Source organism: Erpetoichthys calabaricus, chromosome 15 (genome assembly GCF_900747795.2).
Source record: "Erpetoichthys calabaricus chromosome 15, fErpCal1.3, whole genome shotgun sequence".
Lineage (NCBI taxonomy): Eukaryota > Metazoa > Chordata > Cladistia > Polypteriformes > Polypteridae > Erpetoichthys > Erpetoichthys calabaricus.
The window spans coordinates 48,691,289-48,706,151 of NC_041408.2; the positions used below are offsets into that span (position 1 = coordinate 48,691,289).

The 14,863-nt window shown below is 37.5% G+C and overlaps 1 protein-coding gene across 3 annotated transcripts in view; it reads left to right on the forward strand.

Annotated features, from left to right (window-relative positions):
* The window catches only part of efemp1 (EGF containing fibulin extracellular matrix protein 1), a 145,553-nt gene that overhangs the window by 95,218 nt on the left and 35,472 nt on the right, over nucleotides 1-14,863 (forward strand). For all 3 annotated transcript variants that reach the window (XM_051919623.1, XM_028820153.2, XM_028820151.2), the window contains exons 5-6: nucleotides 7,032-7,154; nucleotides 12,556-12,675. In XM_051919623.1, the coding sequence (XP_051775583.1) occupies nucleotides 7,032-7,154; nucleotides 12,556-12,675 (243 nt within the window). The remainder of the gene's footprint in view (nucleotides 1-7,031; nucleotides 7,155-12,555; nucleotides 12,676-14,863) is intronic.

Genomic DNA, 14,863 nt, shown 5'->3' on the forward strand with positions numbered 1-14,863 from the left:
TATGTGAGGAAGAAATTAAAGTAGTTTTTATTTTTTTTATTATTCTAAAGGGGACTGTTTAACATCATATCCTTGGTTTATCCATCCATCCATCCATTTTCCAACCCGCTGAATCCGAACACAGGGTCACGGGGGTCTGCTGGAGCCAATCCCAGCCAACACAGGGCACAAGGCAGGAACCAATCCCAGGCAGGGTGCCAACCCACCGCAGTCCTTGGTTTATTGTTATTGTTATTATTGCATTAGGGTTTACTATGCTTATCCAGGGCCACTTTTTAACACCATTCCCTAGGTTTACTGTCTTAATATTTCAAGACTGTTGAAGATTATATTTTATGCTTATAGTATTTAGACTTTATCGACAATAGACATCTCTACTTTTTAATCCTCAAACGCCGCTGCTGGGGGGCTTGTTTTGTTTTAGACGTGCTCTGTCTCTAGGTATGTCAGAGGACTGGGACGTTGTGAAGTGGGGTTCAGCCTCAGGCATAATGGGGGGGTGGGGGGATAAGGGGGGAAGAGAAAGAGAGCAAGCTATATCTAATCTATCCTTTTAATACTTAAAATTATAACTTCCAATGTAACAACAGGCTGCATGGCAATAACTCATGGGAAAATTGTAAATTAAGGTTAAAGCTGTCTCACTTCCAGTTAAGACTATAATATGACATCAAAATTTCAGAATCAATGTCTCCATGATGGGACAGTTACCGTTGTGAGCTGGAATGTTAAAGGCCTGAATCACGAATTAAAGAGAAAGAAAGTATTCTCTCACCAAACAGGTCTAAACATTAAAATAGTATTTTTACAGGAGACCCACTTATTAAGCAAAGATCAGTTCCGGCTGCAAAAAGACTGGACTGGCCAAATGTTCCATTCCAGCTTTACAAAGAAAACTAGAGGTGTGAGAATTCGTATACATACAACAGTCTCATTTGTAGCATCAGATGTGGTATCTGATACTGATGAGAGATATGCGATTGTCGTGGGCAACTTATTTAACTGTAAAGTGATTTTGATAAATGTTTATGCACCCAATGTTGATGATAGGGAATTCATGCAAAATGTATTTGCATCTATTCCCAATGTGAACACTCATAAAATTATAATGGCTAGGGTCTTTAATTGTATTTTAAATCCACTCTTAGATAGGTCTCCTGTCACAGGGGGATAACATCTAACACTGCAAAGACAATTACACACTTTTTAACTGACCACAACTTATCAGACCCCTGGAGGTTTCTAAACCCAAACTCAAGAACATATTCCTTCTACTCACCAGTGCATCATTGCTACTCAAGAATTGATTATTTCTTTATAGATAATAATTTCTTGCCTACAATTATACCTTTCAAGTACAATGATCTTGGAGCTAAAATCATTATGCCCCACATACTCATCTCGCAGATGGCGTCTGAACCCACTTCTGTTAGCAGACAAGAACTGTACAGAATTTATATCAAAACAAATCAGTTTCTTTCTAGAGACAAATACATCCTCAGAGGTATCTGCAGGAATACTGTGGGAAACTCTAAAGGCCTTCTTAAGAGGAGAGATTATTTCATATCTTTCCCACAGAAATAAATTAGAAACCAAGAAGGTATCAGAGCTAACCAGCGAAATTACTAGAATAGATCAAGAACATGCCAGGTGTCCTGTCGAATTTTATAAGAAATTCTCCACTCATCTAGCTCCCCTCTTATTAGCAACATTTACAGAAGCTAGAGACAATCAAATTCTACCTCAAACTTTTCGTCAAGCATTAATCACCGTCTTTCCTAAACAAAATAAGGACTTATTACAATTTGCATCATATAGACCAATTTCACTTCTGAATAATGATGTTAAGATACTCTCCAAGATCCTAGCTAGAAGGCTGGAGAAAGTGCTGCCTTCGGTAATATCACAAGATCAAACTGGATTTATTAAAGGCTGACACTTAGCTTCCAATCTCTGACGCCTGTTTAATGTAATATATTCACCTGCAAAGTCAAACACCCCGGAGATATTATTATCGTTGGATGCAGAAAAGCATTTGATATGATTGAATGGAACTACCTTTTCACTACCGTAGAGAAATTTGGGTTTGGCCCGAACATTTGTGCATGGATCAAACTACTGTATACCAATCCAGAAGCTTCAGTTTGTATTAACAACATTTGTTCAGGCTACTTTAAACTAGAACGTGGTACCAGACAAGGATGCCCCTTGTCACCACTGTTATTTTCAATCGCCATTGAACCATTGGCAGTTCACTGCCGAAATGCTTATCAGATGAAGAGGATTATCAGAGAAGGACTTGAACAGAAAATTTCTCTATATGTAGATGATATGGTTTTGTATATATCAGACCCACAAAATACTGTGCCTGCAGTCTTAACAGCACTTACAGAATATCAAAAGATCTCTGGTCTCAGAATTAATTTGAATAAAAGTCTGCTCTTTCCAGTGAATTCTTAAGCATACAATGTTAGATTGGATACCTTCCCTTTTATTATTGCTGATCAGTTTAAATACCTAGGGGTAAATATCACAAGTAAACATAAAGGTCTTTATCAACAAAATTTCGCTGTCTGTATGGAAAAATTAAGCAAGACTTGCATAGATGGTCAACCCTTCATCCCACTCTCACTCTGGAAGAACTAACATTGTTAAGATGAATATCCTTCCTAAGCTTCTCTTTTTATTTCAAAACATTCCAATATACATCAATAAATCATTCTTTAAGCAATTAGATTCAACCATAACCTCATTTATTTGGAACTTAAAACATCCACATATCCAAAGAGTGACTCTACAAAGACCTAAGGCAGAAGGTGGCATGGCTCTACCTAACTTTCAGTTTTATTATTGGGCAGCAAACATACAAGCTATAAAACATGGACACAAATAGATGAACATACACAGGCTTCGTCCGCAGTAGAAATAAAATCCTGCAGTACTTCTTTATATTCCTTGCTTTGTGCCCCAATAAATGCCAGTTATCGCCAATATACTACTAACCCAATTGTACTTCACTCACTCAGAATATGGAACCAATGTAGAAAGCATTTTAAGATGGAGAATCTTTTATCTGTGGCACTTCTGCATGAGAACCACCTTTTTTCAACCCTCGCAAACATACAGTATGCAGTCTTTAATATCTGGAAAACATTTGGGAATAAATTGCTTAGAGATCTTTATATAGACAACAGTTTTACATCCTATGAACAATTACATTCCAAATTTAATCTTTCAGCAATACATTTCTTTCACTATCTTCAAATTAGAAACTTTGTTGAACAGAACCTGCCCAATTTTCCCCATCTCCCACCTTCCTCAATGCTGGAAAAAATATTGCTCAGTTTTGAGGACTCAGACAGCAGTTCTGCCATATATAAAATTATTTTACAGTCCCTCCCTTTCAAAGGTCCAAGAGGACAATGGGAAAAGGATATCTCACTCAACATATCAGAAAAGGAGTGGAAGGTAGCAATGCAGAGAATTCATTTGAGCTCCATGTGCGCAAAGCATACAATTATACAACTCAAAATTATATACCAAGCACATCTGTCTTGCTTAAAATTGTCCAAAATGTTTCCAGGGCAAGATCCAACCTGCGAACGCTGTAATCAAGTTCCAGCCTCACTGGGTCACAAGTTTTGGGCCTGCACCAAATTAACATCATTCTGGACAAAAATTTTTAAGTGCCTCTCAGACAGCCTTCGTGTCACAATCCCTCCTAACCCATTAACAGCTGTGTTTGGTGTTCTTCCAGATGGGCTTAAAGTGGAGAAGGACAAACAAACTGTGATTGCCTTCACTACACTATTGACACATAGTCTTATTTTGCTAAACTGGAAGAATCCTAACTCTCCTCTTTTAAGTCAGTGGGTAACTGATGTTTTATATTATTTGAAATTGGGAAAAAATCTAATTCTCAGTTAGAGGATCTGTGCAGAACTTTTTCAAAACCTGGCAGGATCTAATCAATAATATTTTAGAATAAGCTCTTAAAGCACTGAGGAAGTAGATTCTCTATCTTTATCCACCTATTAAACTCATCCATTTATTTATTTTTACTAGCTTTAAGTTTTATTCCGTTGGCCATGCTCTCTTTCTCATGGGTGGGGGTTGATTTGTTTTCAATCCTATTTTTTGTAAAAATTGATCTATTTGTATGGAATGATTACAATAAAATCATCCATCCATTCATCCATCCATCCATCCATTATCCAACCCGCTATACAATAAAATCAATAAAATTAAAAAAAAAATGCAATATTTTGGTCATAATACTACAATTAGCAGTTCAGCCATTGGCACCCCGTTCTCTTCACAGATGAGAGCAGGTTCACACTGAGCACATATGATAGATGTGAAAGAGTCTGGGGGCACCGTGGTGAATGTTATATAGCCTGCAACATCATCCAGCATGACCTGTTTGGCAGTGGGTAAGTGATGGCTTGAGGAGGCAGATCTTAGAGGGACTCACAGACCTCCATGTGCTAGGCAACTGTACTGTGACTGCTGTTAGGTATCCTCAGAGACACTGTCAGATCTTATACTGGTGAAGTGGGTCCTGTGTTCCTCCTAGTGCAGCACAATGCCCTACTTCATGTTGCCAGAGTGTGTAGTCAGTTCCTGGATGATAAAGACCTTGATGCCATTGACTGGCCTGCACATTCCCCAGACCTGAATCCAACTGAGAACCTCTGGGACATTATGTATCGGTGCATCTAAATAGGCCCAAAGTCTGTCCAAGAACTCACTGTTGCCCTGATCCAGGTATGGGAAGATATCCCTCAGGACACCACCCGCTGTCTCATCAGGAGCATACCCAGATATTATTGAGAGTGCATACAGGGACGTGGGGGCCATACATACTTCTGAGTTAGATTATGAGTTGCTGTGATGAAATTCACACTGGTTGAATTAGCCTGTGATTTCAATTTTTGACTTTGATTTTCAATGTGATGTTGAATCTAGCCCACAATGGGTTGGTGATTTTGGTTTCCATTGACCATAGATACATCATTTTGTTCTGAACAAATTACACAGTATTACTCAGTAAAGATTTTCTAATTGAATACTTTGTTCATCTGGATTCGATGTGTGATTTAAGTGTTCCCTTAATTTTTTTTGAGCAGTGTACTATGCTAAAAAATCAACTTTTAGCCATACCTTAAAAAGTGAAACTGATACAACTTATTAATATTAATAATGTAATATTGGCATTCCATGTTTTGGGCCACTAGCCAAAGGCTCAGCCAACCACAGTGGTTTTATTTATGCAGGGAATTTTAAGAATACCTGGATTTTATGATTGTAATGTGTACTCTTAAGTGTAGTCTTTAATACGTTCTCTAGGCTAAAGTGATATAGTATTAATCATGTAATTTGAACAGCCTGACAAAGCATTACAATTCTGTTTGATACAAATGAATGAAGTTACTTATGTGTATCCAAATTATTAAGAAGCTGCTTTCATTTACAATGTGCCTAAAGCAGGGATAGGTTTAGGGTTTAGGACTAGCAAGTAAATTTCACATCAATTAGGACATAGTAAAGTTTACACCCCATTAATTAAGAATTGTCTCTATTATCGTGCTGTTTGCTGAATTATCATCAAGAAGTAATGTGTGGGTCGGCACGGTGGCTGAGTGGGTAGCGATGCTGCCTCCCAGTTCTGAGACCTGGGGACTTCGGTTCGCTTCCCGGGTCCTCCCTCCGTAGAGTTTGCATGTTCTCCCCGTGTCTGCGTGGGTTTCCTCCGGGCGCTCTGGTTTCCTCCCACAGTCCAAAGACATGCAGGTTAGGTGGATTGGCGATTCTAAATTGGCCCTGGTGTGTGGGTGTGTTTGTGTGTGTCCTGCGGTGGGTTGGCACCCTGCCCAGGATTGTTTCCTGCCTTGTGCCCTGTGTTGGCTGGGATTGGCTCCAGCAGACCCCCGTGACCCTGTGTTCGGATTCAGTGGGTTGGAAAATGGATGGATGGATGAAGTAATGTGTGTCTCCTCAGTGTAATCATTTTCACTCATTATTTTTAACCACACAAATGTAGTTAATTATGTAAATAAAGGATAATTGTTTTTAATTGGTTTTAATGTTAAATACAGCTGAGTGTTATCAAAATTAGATACTTTGTTCTCAGTCACTGATCCATTAGGCATCTCGAAGTAGTTACACTTACTGTATGCTTTCCAAAAGGCAACACAGGTTTGGAATTAGATGAAATTTATGAAAAAAAATCTATAGAGTTACGTTGAGATTTAGCTCTCACATGGTCACATCAGACTGACTTGTGATAATTTTTGCCATTGATTAAAGGTTATTATGTCTGTTTCAAACTCAGTTACCTTCTGCTGCATAAGTGACAGCTATTAGTTTAATAAGTATTAGTTTTACTCTGCTGATGCGTGGGAGAGAGTACCATTGCTCCCTTACATATTTTATCTCATTCAGTTTATATTAACTTTTACGGCTCACAAATAGTTTTAAGTACATGTGATGAGTCATTTTAATAGGGATTTTGTGTGTCAAATTTGTTAGTTTATAGTGGTATATTAGTTTTTCTTATTTCATCTGGAGTTAATTCACGTCTACCATGCTAAGATGTTTGTGGAACTGATATACTGTTTAATTGTGTGAGCCTATTATATTGTGGATTGATAACCTTCTTTTTATAGAAGTCTTTATGAGAAATCAAAACAGTGTGCTTTAATGTTATATTTAATATGGCTAAATTCAAGGTGTGATTCAGCCTTGGTCAAAATACCTTTGCAGATTCTGAGCATTATATTAAACCACCACCTTGTAACAAAGATATACTTTATTCCTTTAAGTTGCTGCTTACTTCATTCAGTATTAAACTAAGGAGCTGAAAGTGTATTTTTTAAATCTTTTTAATTCTTATATTGTATAATCCTTTGTTGCATTATTCAATCTTTCTTAATTTACTTTTACAATAATTTATCCTGGCTAAGTAGTAAAAGTATGATGAGATGGCTAACAAAGGTCATTGATTTGCATTGATGTTTGTTCCTTTGTAGATGTAGATGAATGCCAAACAGGAACTCACAACTGTAGTCCTGGGCAAACTTGTTATAACACAAGAGGTTCATTTACTTGTCAATGCCCCCCTGGATATCAGAGACATGGGGACCAGTGCATAGGTGAGTAGGTTTTTCCCAGTATGCTGGTGATTCTTATCTTGAATTTTATCATATAATGATATAATTATCACATAACTAGAGTTACAAAGATATACCTCAAAACGCATTCACATGTGAGGGCAGTAGAATTGTGACTGACAAGCAAATTGGTGCAACAACATTTAATACAATTTCCATTACATTTGTAATTTGCCTTTGTATACAAAACCATCTTCCACAGTGAGATGCTGTGCCGGTGCAGGTTGGCCCCATGCTGCCAGGTCCTTTCGGGGGAGCCTCTTGAACCCAACACCATCAATAACGTAACCAGATGAGCCAGGCAGATGAGTACACACACACACACAACACGCTGCAAAGGGGTATGTGCAAAAGTGCTCCAGTGCTTTTATTTAAAGCAAGTCAAAAACAAAGTGTCCAAAAATTCAGTGCAAAATTTTCAATAAATAAATAATCCAATAAAAAAATCAATGTGCTGGTGGAGGTTAAAACAATCAAATAAATAATCCTTTAAAATGAAGTTTAAAAAGTGGCAGGAAACTGTCCTTGACAACATGAACTCTGGTGCACTCATTTAAATGCTGACATCTCCTTGATTTAACCCTAAGTGGATCCTTCTACCCAAGGAGGTGTCTAACTGGCAGTTCAGCCCATCTTCTACGCTGCTAAAAGACTCGTGCCCCTGTAGCCGTCTCTGGCTTCCAGCAGGACTCTATCCATGTAACTCCCACTGCCAGGCTTGCGGTCCATGGTTCCCTTGCCTCACTGAGCCTTCTGATTCTCCTGCAGCTGTGCTGCCTTTCTCCCAGCCTTACACAGAGTCATTCCAGCTCATTAATCGCTCAGCTGGAGTGGCCTAATTCAACCCCTGAGCATCAGCCACATGCTCCCTCAAGGGACTTCCTTTCGGCCGTCTGCCTTCTCTCTCTCTCATTTACTCCCACCAGCTCTCTCGCTTTTACCTTTTCTTACCTTCTCTCTCCATCTTTTAACCTACTTTTTCTGATCATCTCTATTGTTTTATGATTCTCCAAATTTTTTTTCCTGATCTGGCCAATTAATTATTTATTAAAACGACCACCTTTTTCTGAGCCGCAGACCCACTATACCACATATGCATGTGCCAAAGAACACACCAATACCATATTACAGTCCATTATGTGTGGTATAGTGGTTAAGGCTTTAGACTTCAAACTCTGAGGTTGTGGGTTCAAATCCTAATACTGACACTGTGTGATCATGAACAAGTCACTTGACCTGCCTGTCCTCCAATTGCAAAACCAATAGAAATGTAACCAATTGTATCATAATTTTTGTAAGTCACCTTAGATAAAGGCGTCAACCATATAAGTAAATGTAAAGTAAATGATATCTTCAAGTGTACTTGCCACAACATACATTCCTCATCTGTCTTACTGATTCAAACCTGTGACACTTCACCAATGCTTTTATTATTCACTTTGTAAACTAAGATTAGTTAGTGATGAGATAAGATCATAGGTAATAGATGTGGAAGTGGCTTTTCAAGTATTAATAAGCTTACTCCCATTAACTGGTAAGCATCTCACAGTTTCAAGAGTCCTCACAGTAAAACTACTGCTCTTTTTCTGAATGAAAGGATGCATATTAGGAGATAAAGGCTTTAGTAAGGATGACACTTTAGGAACCCCTGCTGATGGAGAACCCAGGAGAAGCTAGAGGGATTTTCCCTCAGCTAGCCTAGAACTATATACTAGAAATCAGTGTTCATCTCTTGAACTGTGACGTTTCTTACAAACAAAAATATAAGGAGAAGTTTATTCTATTTACAGAAGCCTTTTGCTAGTTACCATCATGTTGACACAGTGAGTCAGTGCTGCCAGATCCAGCATCCTGCGTGCGAATTTGTTGGAATTAGTGATTTACAAGGGTAAATCAAAAAGTAAATGCAATTTGGAAATTACGCCGTAATTGCAACTGATAGAAGCTGACGCAGTGTAGTATGTTTTCAATGGCTTATGGGCAGTCTGAACACGCACAGCACTCTGCTGTTTGTCTAGCTGAAGCCAAGGTAAAATGAACATGGACACCTTGTTGCAGGGTTGCAACATTTTTGGACAACGCACCATAGTCATATTTCTTTGGGCAGAAGGAGTGAAATCTGCTGAAATTCACTGAAGAATGTTGGATTAGCACAGAATTGAAAACAGCAAGAACAAATGTAACCAACAAAGCTCAATCTGGTCAACTGTCAACATTGAATACACAAGCTCACATTGACATGGTGAATGCCTTCATCAGAGAAAATCGGCGGATTATGTTGTCCACTGTTTTTCCTCATTTGGATTTCAACTACGGACCTCTACATGCCATAGTGTATGATGACTTGTGGTATCGTAAAGTTTGTGCAAGATACGTACCCAAACAGCTTACTGATCTGCACACGTCAACATCCTTCGGTAAATTTCAGCAGGCTTCACACCCTCTGCCCAAAGAAATCTCACTGCGCCGTGTTGTTCAACTGTGGATAATCCGGCAGTGGTGCGTCCATGTTCATTTTACTTTGACTTCAACTAGACTAAAGGCAGTGTGCTGTGCTTTGTGTGTTCATAGTACACATAGGCCATTATGTATATTGTGCATTGCACTCATTTTGCGTTAATTGGTTAATGTTCAAAATGCCTTTACTTTTTGATTTATCCTTGTAGTTGATCTCTTGATGTTTGTTGCTTCAATGAATATTGCTTTGTGTAGGTTATCTATAACAACATTTATTGTACTGTACTTGAATTGCTCAATCATATGTTTTTGCATTATTAATAAAGAACCCAGTGAAATAGATTCAGGTCCATAAGTATTTGGACAATGACATAATTTTCATCATTTTGGCTTTTTGTGCTACCGCAATGGATTTGAAATAAAGCAATCATTGTATGATTGAAGTGTAGACTTTCAGCTTTAATTTAAGGAGTTTATCAAAAATATTGTATGAGCTGTTTAGGAATGACAGACATTTTTCTGCATAGCCCCACCATTTCCAGGGGCTCAAAAGTATAATTTTCCGATAAGCTGTTCCATAGCCAGGTGGGAGCAGTTCCCTCATTATTTCATTAACTACTAGCTGTCTCCCACGGCTCCACCTGTGTAGTAGTGAAACAGAACAAACTTTAAAAATCAATAAACAAAAAGATATCGATATCTAAGCGGAGGCAAGGTAGACTCCAAAACGTGACGAGAGGTACACCGACTCAAACAGAGGCTGGCGTGCAAATGAGGATGGCCCCGCCCAGCTCCCCACTACTGACGTCACGGTTCCCTCCCTCCCCTCAGCCCGCAGCCTCTGCTGTCTTGGGTTAGCATGAATAAATAAAATAAAACTGATTCTGGACTTCAGGAGTCACCATCCCATTTGCATTAATGGCAAGAAGGTGGAGACAGTCCAGAGTTTCAGATTGTTGGGAGTTCACATCATCCAGGACCTGTCATGGACATCAAACACAAGAGCAATGGCCAAGAAAGATATTCAGGGGCTTCACATTCTGAAGAGCCTGAAGAAAGCACAACTCACACAACAGCTGCTGGTTAACTTCTACAGGTGCAGTGAGGTCATCACGTACTGCATTACAGCTGGCACTCTGACTGCACCTTTGAGACTAGGATGGCACTCCAGCGTATCATCAAAATGGCTCAGAAAATTATTGGCGCTCAGCTACCATCACTGGAGGATAGCTTCACTACCCGCTGCAGCAGAAAAGCAAAGAACATTTGTTGAGATCCAACCCACCCTGGAAAAAACATTTTCACCACTCTGCCTTCTGGCTTGCACTTTAGGGCCCTGCATGCCTGCACTAACCATGCTGAAGAAATGCTTTTACCCCAAACCAATCAGCCTATTAAATGCACAGTGATCACTGCTCCTTCCTATAACAGACACCACACACTGATTGAACTAAACTTCTGCATCAACCACACATAGTTACACAATTATACGTGACCCATGACAAACTCTTTGACTGTAATTCTCACTGTGACTTCCTTTATTGTTTATCTATTTATGTTTTGCATATTTACCTTTACGTTAACTCTGGGTATATTTGAAACTGCTAAAAGTAACTGTGCTTCTCATAGTTTAATGTTTACTTTTAAATTTGTGTTTCTTGTAGTTTAGTGTCTACTCTTATATACCTTTATCTAAGGCATCTATAAGATGCTCCAAACAATATTTCAATGTATTGTACTGTGACAATAAAGGTATTTTACATTTAAACAATCCAAGAACAGGAGGTAGACCTATCAATGCCAAGGTTTTCAATCAAGAGAAAACATCATTAAAGTAAAGAAGAGAGGGTTTGCCACAAGGAGCAAACCACTGGTAAACCTCAAGCAAAAGAAGGACAGATTAGACTTTGCCAGAAAAAAATTTTAAAAGCATGTCCAGTTTTGGAACGATTTTCTTTGGACAAAGGAAACTAAGATGAATATATACCACAATATTGGAAGGAGAAGAGAAGTAATGGCTCATGATCAAATGAATACAACATCATCTGTGAAACATGGTGGAGGCAGTTTTATGACATGATCGTGCTTTTCTGTGAATGGAAGTCAGTCACTGGTGTTTATTGATGATATGACTTGCTCACAAAAGTAGCAGGATGAATTCTGTAGTGTGCAGGGCCTGTATTATCTGCTCAGATTTAGCCAACTGCTCCAAAACTGATAGGATGACGCATCACAGTACAGATAGACAATGAGTCAACACATACTGTGAAAGCAAACTAAGGCAAAGCTCTGGAATATTCTTCAAAAGCCAAGTCAATCAGCTGACTTAAATGCAGCTAGACATGCATTTCACTGGTTGAAGACAAAACTGATGGCAGAAAGTCCAACAAACAAGCATCAACTGAAGACAGCTGCAGTAAAGGACTGGCAAAGCATCACTAGAGTGGAACCCCAGCACTTGAAGATGGTCATGGGTTCCAGACTCCAGGCATTCATTGACTGAAAAGGATTTTCAACCAAATATTGAAAATGATCATTGTATTTATGATTATGTTAGTTTGTCCAAATACTTTTGAGCCTCTGAAAATAGGGAGACCATGTATAAAAATGTATTCCTTTTCTAAACAGTTCATACGTATAATATTTTTGTTAAACCATTTAAACTAAAGCTGAAAGACTATACCTTAATCTCATCTTGATTGCTTTGTTTCACATTGTGGTGGTGTACAGAGCCAAAATTATGAAAATTGTGTCACTTATGGACCTGACTATATAATAGAGCATTATTTGGACTAAATACTTCATTATTTCTCAAGTTAATTGGATTACTGTGTTGGGACTGCACTTTTCAGCAGTACTGTATGTGTATTTTAAGGACTTAATAGTAAGAGCTATATAATCTGTTTTTGTTTACATTACCACACAGACAAAGATGAATGCAGCCAGCCCCCTTATTGCCTTCATCGATGTGTGAATACACCTGGTTCTTATTACTGTCAGTGCAACACAGGCTTTCAGTTGGCAAGTAACAATCACACTTGCATAGGTAAGTGAGTTGATTTCTTATCTGGAACAAAGCCTTCAATACAGAGAAAATGTTAGTCTTTTTTGTGGTAGGTTTTCATATTTTATGTTTTATAATCCACCTTGCCAGCAGTGGATTCATAACATTTTTTCCAGTGATGTTAGGGTTGGTCTTGCTCCTTTGATCCTTGACTTGGGCTTAGAAAAGTGGTGCATAGATTGCTGAATGTTTAAAACCTCTCCACATTTGCACAAATCAAAAATCAAGCCATTTAGGAAAAGTTGGCAAAAGATTAAAGAAAAAACATTAAGTGTGTTGGAAATTGAAATAATTACAATATTATTATATGAATTATGCACATCAATACAGCAACAGGTAGATCAATCCTCAATTAAAAATTATAGTATTCTGTCATCTGTGGCTTATTTATTGTAAATGAACATCTAACCTGTGTTGTTAGAGTTAGAGCTGTTAGAGTAGCTGTTATTGAAAGTTGTTTTTCTTGCTCTTCTCTGCAGGTTCAATTCATAATCAGAATGTATTTTACATATACATTAGACCATAGTTGTTTCCCAATTTTTTTTTTTTTTTGCAAAATGGCCTATATTTCTCTTATCTGCATATTATATTTACCATAGTTTACATTTTTCATCTTCCTTTAAGTGTAAAAACTTGTGAAAATAAATCTCCTTCACGTTTTATTCCCTTTTAATTTTCTCCAATATTTTGGATTCTTTCTTTTAGTGGCATCTTGGCCACACTAAATTCATGGACATATTAGGATAGCATGGCCTTATCTTTTAATGTATTTCTTCCTTTCAGGGGGAACAAGTTCAACAACACAAAATATATTTCTACTACACAGCTTATTTGTGTTCTCCAAGTTATATAGAAGGTATTATACAGTTTAAATAGATATTAAAATATAGTAGGATGCTCATTGTTTGGGTTACAAGTGAGAGTATTCAGTTACTGTATAAAGCAAGGGAAAAAACATGAAATAAACATCAAAAATAATAGTAAATGAATAAGTCATAAATAAACTGAAGAATATCATACACATAAATACATGCTAAAAGTGAGAGTATTCAGTTAAAAAGCAAGGACAATAACATGAAATGAACACCAAAACAAAAAGCAACAAATGAACAGTCATAAATATAGTAAACAGAAGTATACCATATATAAATATAAATAATACAGCATAAAATCAAAAGGAGATGTGAGTATTTAACATAGAAAAGTTGAAAGACAATGATATACTGTATTAAAAATGACCAAAATACACAATTAAATAAGAGGTAAATACAAATGTGAACAAAAATTATGATCATATTCCCATTGTGTCTGCATTTTTTTTTTCTTAGGCTATTCCAGGTTTCCTGTTTTACCTCGAAAGAGCACAGTTTATGTTACTTGATGGCTTCCATATGAGTGAGTGTGGATGTGTGTGTGCAGTGGACTGGCAACTCTTACAGGACTGGTTTCTGACATGTACCTGATACTGTTGGGGTGGGCTCCAGCCCCATTACCATAAAAGATTTAAGCAAGTTTGATAATTAATTGATAAAAATAAAAAACTCTCAACTGTAACAGAGTTACTAATAAATTCATGCAATAATTAATATAAGATCACCAAGTTTGAAGTCTACCTTAATGTTACGTTTGTGCCTAAGGCTCAAATGGTGAGTTGCATTGACACTGGTACTAGAAAAAGGAGAATTTTTAACAAGCAAAATTAGGTCATAAGGTGTCATTCTAGGGAAAATGGAGAATTTTCTTATTATAAAATTGCAGCATATGGTTGTTTCAGAGCAGACATAAAGGTCAATCTTGAAAAAAAAATAAAACAAAGTTGGGCTACTTTTTCCTGCATGGTTCTGAATATATTAAACAGACGCTTTCAGTGTTTACCTTTTTTGTTACAAATTCTGAACTTTTATTTGGTTTTATTTGGAAATGGTTCTATGGCAAATGTAGGCCTGTCTACCATGAATATTTGTGAAAGAATGGACCTATATTTTGTGAAATACTTCTCTATCACCACCAGACAAATGTGTATAGCTCAGAAAAAAAAAATGCTGTAAGAGATCGACATCAGCATCATAATCAGATTTTCAGTACTCAGGCCTAATGAATTCACACTCTTGCTTGATATATTTCAGCTAAACATGCCAGCTCCGCAACTTCTTAAAGAATGTCAAAAATT